We start from the raw sequence: 12,349 nt of genomic DNA, 5'->3' as shown, positions 1-12,349 counted from the left end.
GCAGTTTGTGCTCAGGAAAAAAACTGCTCAATACAACCAGGATGATAGCCACTACAAGTGCAAGTATAGGTGGGGAGGAAGTTGTTCACCAAGACACACAAGTCATTAAAAAATAGGATTGTTAATCAAGGTGTGGCCATGACTTGGACAAAAGACCAAATATAGAGGTCAATATGTTTAGAGTTGGTTTGAAGGCAGCTTTAGAGTGGGAGTGAGTTTTGGAACAGTTTATGGACAGTCTTGAGTTTGTGACAATTGAGGACAGTTTCCAGTTTGAGGCAGTTGAATGGCTCAGAACAGATGTGGATATGAATTGATCAACTGACTTATGAACATGACCTCAACAGAAAACTAAAATATAGACATTTTCATATAAAGGATTAATGGTGTTACACACACCCAGAACTCAATGAAATGAATTGTAGTTTGTGTCTACTGTGAGTTTTCTTTCCTTTTGTATTTTGTATTTTCATACTTGTGAGCTAATGTGAGAGATGACACAGCCAGAAGAGAAGATTAAAGAGAACATTGGGTCAGTGATTGTTGAGAGGGAGCATGTGGTTAAACATTTCTATCTCTGACCAGAATGCTCTTAACTGAACTCATTAAGAATTATTGATGATTGGCATTAATTTTGATTCAGCAACAAACTTAGAAATGGTTCACACTTTTGAATTTTGCTGCAAGCATTTATTTATGAAATCAAACTTTTTAAAGGAGTAAAGGCCCTAATCTTATATATAAAGTAGAGTTTATTATCCCCACATTCTTTCGTGATCTATAACTTTTTTTTACTGCAAGCTACAAAAGGAATCTGTTTGATCAGTAAAATTAATCACATGATTATGGTCCATGTTAAAAAGAAAAACTATTTTCCATCTATTTCGGATATATTTAATATTTAATCTTGATCAATATTTTAGTTTTGATTAGTCATAAATAAAAGTGAGAGGAGCTAACTCAGGCACAGTCTCAGATTCTAATACTACTCCCCAAATCACCAATTACTAATTTATTAACAAATAATGTTTTTGATATTCATCAGTGAAAAGGAGGGTACTTTTTTTTTTATCTCCTTTCTCTCACTGCCTTTTGCTGATTTTTGAAAAGGGAGAAAAAGTCATTTTAGTTTACATATTTTATAACATCATAATTTCATACCTGCTGTCGTGGGTCAGTGGTTATCTTACTATTCTTTAGAATTCTGGATCAAAGATTTTAAAAAAGAAAGAGAAGTTATGAATGTTGCTTTGTTTCTTTTTGTTCTCCCCACTCCATCCATAGAAACTCTAACAAATGGTATTAGTTTACAGTATCTTGTTTTCAATCTTCTCTGGCAAGCAAATAAGAATTCTCTTGTGAAAAGGGAATTTCACTATCTTGTACTCTAAAGTAGGGTATTTTGTGACATGGCCTTTAATGAAAAGTGGCCCAGATAACTGAAACTTTAGGGAATGACCTTACAGCCGGTTAAAGTTTAATTTTTTGTAATTTTCTTGACCTTTGTAGGATTTGATATATTTTCCTCTTCACTCTATACAAAGAAAAAAAAGACCACTTTGACACTTTGATTTTAATTGTTCTAATAAGATGTAATTTTCAATTAATTCACCATCTTTTATGAAATGTCTATCTATTACTCCTCCTCAGTGTACGTTGTTGCCCATCCTTGCTTTCATTTTATAACATATGTATCTATTGGTCTCTTTCTCTATTTATTAGCATCCTAACAGTTAACGTTAATAAAGAAAAGGATACAAAGATTGTAATAGTCCATTATGAATGGGAATATCACCAGAGATAGTAATATTATATAACCCATAGAAGAGGTGTATATAGTGAGCAGAAAGAGACTAATTTTGTATTATTTTTAAAAATTTTCTTTTCTCATTTACTACAAACAAAACAGTGTCAGGCTACTATTTGGGACCATGTCTACATGTACACTATGTAGGGAGTTGAGCAGCAAGATGTCTGTTCACATAGAATTTAAACTTTTGTGTATTAGTAAAGTTCAGGAAGCATCAGACCAGGAATGAATTTCAAAGTTTGACAGTTTGAAGGAAGAAACTATTAGAGTAGAAATTTTCCTGACATTTAGGGATCTATATACAGTTAAGGAGTAGAATTTTGCTACTTATCAGGTTAGTTGGGAGGGGGTATTTATTTTGAGGGGGACGCAAGTGCTTAGAGTTCATCAGAACTAATACTGTAAACTAATACCATCTATTAGAGATTCTACGGGTGGAGTGGGGAGAACAAAAGGAAACAAAGCAGCATTCATAACTTCCCTTTCTTTTTTCAAATCTTAGATCCAGAATCAAATTGACCTACTTAATTATAAAAGATCTTATCCCAAGTAAGAAATAAACTGATGAAATCTGTTGAGAGTTAACCACCATAATTGATATTTCTTTTGATGCAGACAATTAACCCTGAATAGATAAATAAAACAAAAACAATGGCTCAAATCTGGATCAACATTCATTCTTGATCATTGATGATATTCTATTTATTGATCATAGTAAAATTGCTAGGATCAAAATGAATAGCCATCAAAGTAATAATAGTTGATAAAGATAAAGAGTGGTTTTTGTTTGTTTAGTGACTTTGTTTTTGACAAAGGCCTGGAAGCCACTCGAGGATAAGGGTTAGTGATTGAAAAATGTCTGTATGCAGTACTTGAAAACAGTTAAATCTATGGCCTCTTCTGCTGATGAGGCAAGTGCATTTTTCTTACTAACACCATAACACTTAAAGAATTTTAATGAATGGAAATTCACAGAAATTTAGAACCAAACAATTTTTTTATTTATTTATTTATTTTTTATAACATTTTCACCCCAAACAAGGCACATCGCCATTTTGATGTAAGGGGCTACTATCAGGGACATAAGCTACAGGGGTACTACGTAGGGAGTTGGGCAGTAAGATGTCGGTTCATGCTACACTTGAACTTCTGCATATCAGTACAGTTGGGGAAACAGGGTCCCGGAAGGAAGTTCCAAAGTCTAGCGGTTCTGGGGAAGAAACTACTGGAGTAGAAAGCTCTCTTACATCTAGGGATCTCTACTGTGAAGGGGTGGAATTTAGCTGCTTGTCGGGTCTGTCTTGGGTATTTACGTCAAGGGTGTACAAGTGCTTGCAGTTCGCCAGAGCATTCACCGTTAAAGTACTTGTAGAACAGGCAGAGAGATTCAACATTTCGTCGATGGGACAGAGGCTAAAGCTTAGATGATAATTCAGGACCTATCAGGTTGGCAACTCTCTTTCGGACCTTGTCCAGGAGCGAGAAACTAGTAGCAGATGCACCAGCCCAAATATGACAACAATACTCCATACATAGGTGAATGATGGCCTTATATAGGTACAGGATACTTTCGGGCGTTAGTAGCTTTCTAGCACGGTAGAGAGAGCTTACCTTCTTCGCAGCGGTCTGGCAATACTCTCAATGTAATTGTTTCAACTCATGTTTTCTGTGAACGTTAGGCCGAGGAGTTTAAAAGATTTACTTTCAGATAAGGAGTCACTGGCCATTGCTATTGGTGGCAGAGAAGGTTTCTTGTAATTATTGAAGGAAACCAGTTAAGTCTTGGCAGCATTGAATGTGACCATCCATTTATGTCCTCATTCCACTACAGATTGGAGATCATCCTCTTGTGTTTTTGTGTCGTATTGTATAGTAGCCCTCGTCCCTCAGCAGAACCTTACAACTGAATATCAGGTAATTCACACTCTATTTCTGTGTGTAAAAACCTGCACTGGTTTACATTGTTGAAAGCACTCCTCTTAAAAGCATTGGCCATCAAGCCTTGATCATGGACAGTCATTTTAATCCCCTCCTGATTATTTTGGAGTGTTCTTCTTTATTGCCATTCTACAAGGCCTTTCTTGTCTATATATTCACAGATTAATTCATCCAGAAAATTCTTGGCACCCTGTTGGTTGGCCCATTCTTCTATTTTTTTTTTTTTTGCAGTAGGTTTTGTGTATTTTTAGCGACTGTTTTGGGCTATTTCTGTAATAGGTTTTTGCATTTCTGTTTAATTTGTAAAACAGTTTTGCCCAAAATGTTTGGCTAGTTTTTTAGTGGAGGTAGTTCTGGTGGCTCTTGTTTCTTGTTGATGCAGCATCATGATGTTTGGATTCTGGAAGTTCATCAAATATTGTCTAGTGCTCACAATGATGAGCAAAATTGTCAATAATTGACACGCTCCTTTCTGATTTTGACTGTAATAGCACTCTTCAGTCTAGGAATAGTCTGGTGATGATTTTGATAGACATTATGTTTGAGAAAACTCCATAAATAAAAATCTGGAGAGTGTGCCATGGTCTGGTGAGTGTAAAACTCCTTCAAGATATCTAACAGTCTTTGTTTTAGCGCCATTCAAAGAGGTTCCAAATGTGCAGCTCTGTACATTAATATGAATGGAGATCAAGAACATCTTGGATGACCACAACGTGTGCCTCTATGGCCCTTAGCATTCACATTTAAGATTAGTCCATGATCACTGAATTTATAGATTCTGTATGTAATTTTTTTTACATGGATGTTGGCAACATTGAAATTTTCTCTTGAAGTAAGCTTGCACAGTCAGCATTGATTTAATCTAATAGTCAATTTCTGCACAAAATCTTTTTCTTCAAGTGCCCATAACATTTTTGAAATTACTTTAATTGAATTTGCAATGATGCTTTTTTGTTAATCAAAAAAATTAAAGCAAATTCAATTGTTAAAACTTTTACATTCACAAATTCGCATTCATTGCAGCTATTTTGTCATTTTCTCATTTTTAAAAAGTTTGCCTTTTTTTTTTTAAATTCATCTTTTTTTTTCCATTCTTCCCGTTTTTTTTTTTTTGCCTTATTTTTTAAAGCTTTAATCTTTTTTTTATTTTTTTAGTGTTCATCTTTTTTTTTTTTTTTTTTAGCCTTTCATAATTAATTTTGCCTTTTGCTTTTTTTATTTTTGCCTTTTGTCATTTATTTGTTTTTTTTTTTTTTTTTTTTTTTTTTCATTGTTTCCTTTTTTTCTTTTTTTTTTTTTTTTTTTCCATTCTTCCCGTTTTTTTTTTTTTGCCTTATTTTTTAAAGCTTTAATCTTTTTTTTATTTTTTTAGTGTTCATCTTTTTTTTTTTTTTTTAGCCTTTCATAATTAATTTTGCCTTTTGCTTTTTTTTATTTTTGCCTTTTGTCATTTATTTGTTTTTTTTTGTTTTTTTTTTCATTGTTTCCTTTTTTTCTTTCGCCTTTTTTTTTCTTTTGGCCTTTTCTTTTCTTTCAGCCTTTTTTTTCACTTTTTCACTCTCAAATAGTTTTTAATCTGATTAAAAATATATTTTCTTTGTGGCTTCTCTTTCCAGCCGATATATGAAATTACACTCCCGAATGCACTATGAGCGAAGGCTCATCCCGTCGCAGACCTACATTTCCTATCACCTTCACCAACATTATGCGAAACAAAACCAAAGACTTTCTCAGCCAACCACATATTTCAAATCTAAATACCTTATATACAGTGGAGATCTACATCCTCCTCTACCGAAGCCAGATCTAATCGTATATCGGCGGATACACAACAGTGTATCCAACTCCAAAGAGGAATCAAAAGTAGAACAGACTGTGAAGGCATTGAAGGAGGCGGCGGCCGAAAAGGCTGCCGAGGCTGAGTTAAAAGCTTCAAATGAAAAACTGTTTGTGTTGGAACCAGTCCAGGAGAAAGCGCTTATGCTACCCAAGAAAAAGCTCTGGGTGCGTATTGTCGACGAGGTGAAACACTACTACCATGGTTTTCGGTTAATGTCCATAGACATCAGAATCAGCATGCGACTGCTGTGGTCACTTCTCAATGGCAAGACGTTATCAAGACGAGAACACAAGCAGGTACGTATTTCGAGAATAAGCTATGTGCTTATGACATGGTTATGACAAAACATTTTTATATCTAAAATTTTATGAAAATATAAGTTATAGAAAATAAGTGTTCATTCAAGCAAATTCATGTTTAGTGTAGAAAGTTGAGTTAGTAATCAATGTTTAGTGTGAATAATATGCACAGATATAAGTAATATACGTATGACATTGTGTATGTGTGTTGGTTTACCTTATTCTTGTTGGTGCGTTTATGGCTGTAGCAGTTCGTTTCTGTTCGTCTGACTCTAGCTAGTGCATAATGTGTGCGAGATGAAGACCAACCACACATGGAAGCCAAGAGAGAAAATGTGCTGTGTGATCAAAAAAGACAAGCGATGTCAAAGACACGTGTGTGAAAGAGCGTCTCGACAGGCATGTTCAACTCGTGAGTGATATTTAGAAACCCAGTGAAGTATGTTGTCAGAAGTTACTGGAATAAATGCTTTTTGTATTTACCTAAGAAAATGCGGAGTCATATTTTTTTATGTCTTTGATTGTTTGCTACTGCGACGGTACCAGACAACGTGCGGGTTAGAAGTTTGTGTGGACTTATTACTTTCACATAGACTTGTTACTTTTAGGAGTTTGAAACAGTTTTAAATGGTTTGAGTTAACACATTCCAGCAAAAATTTATTTGCTTTAGGAAGTAATAGAAAAAAATTATAATGAAGCAGATACAGAAAGAGTGTAAGCTATTCAAATCATTTGGTTTTTAGTATTTTTTGGAATTCAGTCAGCACATGCTCTCAGACAAAACATGCTAAAAATGATGACCTGTTATATAAAAGAAAGTTGTGAATTTGTGCCATGCTAAAAGTTAGAAATTACACAAGTTAGTTACAAAGCATACATCAAATTCACTATGATCCTAATTTTGTTCTGGTTAAAATAGTGCAATACAGTTACCTCCCCTGGGTTCTGAGAACTCTTCAAAATTAAATACTTTATAACTACATTATTTGATTTTTTTTTTTTTTTTACTTGTAATTTTTTTACTCTATCATTTTTCATAATTTTTGTAACTTATACAAATTTTGGCATGATACATGAGTATATATGATTGGTTTGTATCCATTTATATTGCGACATACACACAACTTTGCTTTACATATATAGAGAGAGAAATATGAGGATAAAATACACTATATATCATAATGAATGTTTGAAGATGGAATGTATGAAAGACAAGGAAAAAAACAATTAAACATGGGGAAATTAATCTTTTGTTTGATTTTTATTTTTCCGTATTTGTTTTTCCTTTCTGTCTCATTGTAAAATTTTAGTCATACAAACAATATTGGATACATATGTGCATACATCTTTCAGATGTAATTTCTTTGGAAATCCAGCGTTTCAATTGAGTAGAGGCCTGAATACACTGGATTTCAAAAGAAATCACAGCTGAAATATTATGTATACACATATAAAATCCATCTTTGTATAAATAAAACAAATTATACAATAATACAACTCTAATATTTATTAAATAGTGCTCAATAATAAGTAAAGTTTCATTGGTCAATATCAAGGGAACCGTAGCAATATAAGCATATATACATATATTAGTGATGGGATGATTCTAATAATTTTCCAGATGCCGATACAATTACAGATTGTGTATTAAATTACCGATTCTGATTCTTTATGAATCCCTTAATATTTAATGATAGTTATTTATTCTCAATTACTGTAAAAACACATTTTAAATGTGCAGATGTTTTCTCCATTGTAAAAATACTCGTGTGGGGGAATGATATATCGATTTTAGCTTTACTAGTATTTTAAAATCAATAAATATTTTATTATTACTATCAGCAATGGAAGATTTTGCTTTTATCACAATCAAATAAAAAAGACAAAAGAATTGTTTTTGGTATCAGAAAATAGGCATCAATTTTTTTTCAATTCCGATACCCTCAATTCAGATTAATCATAGCAGCACTATAATATATATATATATATAGAGAGAGAGAGAGGGAGAGAAAAATAGAGAAAAAAATTTACATTTTTTTTTATTACTATCTAAATTTCAAAAGCAAAGAATATGAGAGAATTTTCTTATTTCATGGAGTTTAAAAAATTAGTTTTCTTTTTTTTTCTAGCAAAATAAGAATATATAAATGGTATGGAATTGCTAGTTACCATAAAAATTTCTAACATTAAAAATTGCAATGTTTGAAAAAGTAAGTAAAAAAAAAAAAAAAAAAAAAGGATTGCCTTTTTTTTCTTGGCCTTCAGGCCAAGATCAAAGTGTAGTATAAACAAACGACTTTTTATAAAATTTTATGTTTACAAATTTATTTTATTGCTTATATATATCTATATTTTTATAAAGTAATAGGGTTCGTGTGCTTCTGTCTGTGTGTACAGCTCTCCACCATCAACGAAATATAAAGGAGGTAAGAGGGTAGATCTCTCCTGGTAGAGAAACATTAGAACCCATTTTAGGATGTTTCTGTTATAGGAGACATAAGAATCTATGCCTAATTTCTTTATATACTAGTCTACAAACCACCCCCATATCGAATGACTTATGCTCATTTGCATATCACATTATATTAAATCTCTTTAACTAATTACCTCGACCTTATTACATATTGGAAATATTCTAATCATTTCAACTGTACTATTTACAAAATCTATTTAACATTTAATTATTTAATATATTTTCATTTAATTTTATATTCGATTTATTTCACTTTACGTATATTATCAAAACAATTCATTGGCGAGCAAAGCTTTATGTTTTGGGATTGTATTGAAAATGTAATGGAAATTTCAATTTCGTTCCGTTTTAATCTTTTATATTTTACTTGCCAATATAATTGAAAGAATACAATTCAACTATCGTAATTTTATATAAATAAACAAAAACAAATATTTTAAAATAAAACTTTATTAAAAAAGAAATAATTTTATTTTTAAATGAAAAAAAATCAATTTAGTAAAATAATTGTATTAAACACCCCCAGCCTTGTCAGCAAACCTGTAAACCTATAAAAGTTAACATTTCGAATGTAAACAGTGATTTTTCGATTTTGTTAGCGCTTGCCGCAATTAAAGACAATTAAAACGGAACTAACTTTATTTCCATTCTATTTTTAAACAACCCCCAATTTTTTTTTAATTAAATAAAACAGGTCAAAATAAACAGATAAGCGCATTTTCTTTTACATTTTTCTTACAACCATTGTGGGGTTGTTTTGAAAATGGCACGGAGATTATAATTTCGTTCCAATTTAATCTTTCTGGTCGAGCCTATTTCGAAAGCCTGTCTTATCATAGATTTGAACTACAAATAATTTATTACATTTTGATTATTACTATCTTAAGACTTAAAGCTTATATTTATTTCATTTTTCTATTTATATATTGAATTAGTTATTTCCAGTCTTATTTAAACTTAGTGCTTTCTTTAAACCGGATGAACCTTTTATAAAAATATGAGTTTAACGTAAAGAACACGAACAAGGTTTTATTCAACTGAATTTCTTCCAGTTTACTAACAAAATATATAAATTTAAAAGAGATATAAATAATAAAATAAAAAGGTTATGTAATTTAAAAGAAATACACGTACTCACAAAAGCAGAACTTTTTTTACACATTTTTTTCTTTAAAACCATAACAATGAGACTAACAATTACCTAGATCTTAGTAATTATTTGTTTTAATAGAACTGTTTTAATTGTACTGTTTACTTAGTTAACCTAAGTTGGTATTACATTTATTTTACATTTACTTTTTTTTTTAATTATTACTTTTAGACTGTGACGTTTACACCCGGAAGTAATGAGTCACACGTAGGTCGCTTTTATTCATTCCTTTTGGTCAAGATCAAAGTGTAGTATCTGTTCTTCAGATGCTGCACTTCATTTTCTTGTTCTCTTTCGGTGGAGGAGAAATCCTTCACGACCGAGACAATTTTTATTTTTGTACCTTTTCTCCACGTTAAAAAACGACCCTGGTGTCTAACTCTGTCCCGTGGGGAGGCATAGTAAATAGGTACAATATAATTGTTTATAATTGTACTATTCAGAAATATTATTTATAGTTCGTCCATTTCAGTTAGTATACATTTCCTTTACGCTTAATTAATTTACAATCATTAATATCGTTAAACAATTCCGTTTAAAACCGAAATTATGCCACCCAAACGAAGTAGAAACGAAAGTGAGGAAGAAAGAATGAAAAGATTGGAAGCTAATAGACTAAGAGTTGCTGCAATTCGCTCCAATGAAAACAATTCAGATAGAGAAAGACGTCTAGAACTTAACAGGATACGTCAAAGAGAAAGGAGAGCAAGACTGTCAGATTTGGAAAGAGAAACCCAACGTGAAGCTGACAGAACTAGACATGCTGTAAGGCCGTTAAATTCATCACAAGATGAAATTCAAGAAAGGCAAAGATATGCACTGGAAAGAGAAGCAATATTACGATCGAATGAATTATATGAGGTAAGTAGACGTACACAAGGTCAGTTGAGAGTGGCTCAACGACATCAGAATGAATCGGAAACCCAACGAAGCTTTCGCCTATACCAAGGGCAACAACGAGAGGCTGCATGGAGAGAGAGTATGACTTTGCCCCAGCAATTGACAGAAAACGAGGCAGCTAGACAACGAATGACTGCTTTGAGACACCATGAAATAGAACACTGCAATAGAAAAGGATTGCTCTACAACAAAAATGACTCTCTCACTACAGCTGATATAGGAAAAATGGACAAAGTATGTCAACATTGCTCAGCTGTAAAATTTAAAGGAGAAACCCCTAGTTGTTGTTGTTCTTCTGGCAAAGTTGTGCTTGATAGCTTTCCACCACTGCCTCAGTTGCTTCAAGATTTGCTCTCCGGCAATGGTCCCATCTCTAAAGATTTTCTGCAAAATCTACGCAGTTATAACAATTGTTTTGCAATGACATCATTTGGTCACAAAATTGCGTCAGTACATGGGTGGAATCCTTCTTTTAGAATTCGAGGCCAGGTTTACCACCAGATTGGGAGTCTTTTACCACCTGAAGATGAAACAGCAAAGTTTATTCAAGTCTACTTCTTGGATAGTCTGGAAGAGGAACTACATAATCGGGGACGTGACAGTAGACTCAATAGAGACATTCTCCAAAGTCTGACTGAATTTTTACATGAGAACAACAACTTTATTTGTCAGCTGAAAACAACAAAGGAGAGGATTGAAGAAGAACACTTGGTAGAACATAAAGTTGTCATAAGGGAAGACCGAAGGCCGCAAGAAGAGCATCCACGGCGATTCAATGCTCCAACAACAACGTATGAGATTGGAATATTAATGGAGAATGAACCAACAGCTAACCGGGATATTGTCTTGCGTTTTAGAAATGATACATTAAAATGGATCTCCGAACTACATCCCCTCTACGATACTTTAATGTACCCGTTAATGTACCCCTATGGTTCTCCATCTTACAACATCTACATGAAGGCATCCAATGGGCGAAAAGTTACCCAACAGCAATTTTATTTGTACCATTCAATGACTCGGCCTGGAAACTATTTTCTCTGGTACCGAAGGCTATTTCAACAATGGCTGGTGGATGTGTACTGCAAGATTGAAACAGAACGTTTACAGTTCCTGAGGCGTGAGCAACAGACCCTGAGAGCTGACAATTATAGCAACTTGAGAGATTCAATTCTTAGGGAGGATGGGAATCCAGAACAGTTTGGTCAACGAGTTGTACTTCCGGCAACTTATACAGGAGGCCCTCGATACATGTTTGAGCGTCAAAGTGATGCCATGGCATATGTTCGGCGAATGGGCCGAGCCGACCTCTTCATCACGTTCACAACAAATCCAAAGTGGACAGAAATTACAGAAAATTGTCTTCAAGGGCAAGACCCTCAGGATCGTCCAGATATTGTTGCCAGGATTTTCAGGCAGAAGCTAAAAAAGTTACTTGAATTTATTAAAAAGGGAGGATTTGGCAGGTTGAGGGCTTTCCTGTACAGTATTGAATATCAAAAAAGAGGACTGTCGCATGCACACATCCTCACCTGGCAGGCCCCAGAGGACAAACTTCTACCAGAAAAAATGGATCTCTGCATAACTGTAGAGATCCCTGACAAAGAGGAAGATCCTGATCTTCATGCTAAAGTGATGGCACATATGGTGCATGGACCTTGTGGACCATTTAATCCAAATTGTCCATGTATGATTGACAACAAATGTTCCAAAAAATACCCAAAAGAATTTCTTCAGTGTACCGAGCAAGGCCAAGACTCTTACCCCAAGTACAGGCAAAGAAAACCAGAAGATGGAGGCCAGACTGGTACAATAAGGATGAAGAGAAATGGTCGGTATGTTAATCAAGAAATAACAAACCAGTGGATTGTTCCGTACAACAAGGTCCTCCTTCAGCAGTTCAACGCTCACATTAACGTAGAAATTTGCAGCTCGATC

At 33.6% G+C, this 12,349-nt stretch overlaps 1 protein-coding gene across 2 annotated transcripts in view; it reads left to right on the top strand.

Moving 5' to 3' along the window:
- Window positions 1–12,349, top strand: part of LOC145283531 (mitochondrial proton/calcium exchanger protein-like) — a 133,528-nt gene that overhangs the window by 72,829 nt on the left and 48,350 nt on the right. For both annotated transcript variants that reach the window (XM_080132403.1, XM_080132402.1), the window contains exon 3: window positions 5,365–5,884. In XM_080132403.1, the coding sequence (XP_079988529.1) occupies window positions 5,365–5,884 (520 nt within the window). The remainder of the gene's footprint in view (window positions 1–5,364; window positions 5,885–12,349) is intronic.

The sequence above is a fragment of the Euprymna scolopes genome, chromosome 8, assembly GCF_053919585.1.
Source record: "Euprymna scolopes isolate OS-2025 chromosome 8, ASM5391958v1, whole genome shotgun sequence".
Classification (NCBI taxonomy): Eukaryota; Metazoa; Mollusca; class Cephalopoda; order Sepiida; family Sepiolidae; genus Euprymna; species Euprymna scolopes.
This window is presented reverse-complemented; position numbering and strand designations above follow the sequence as displayed.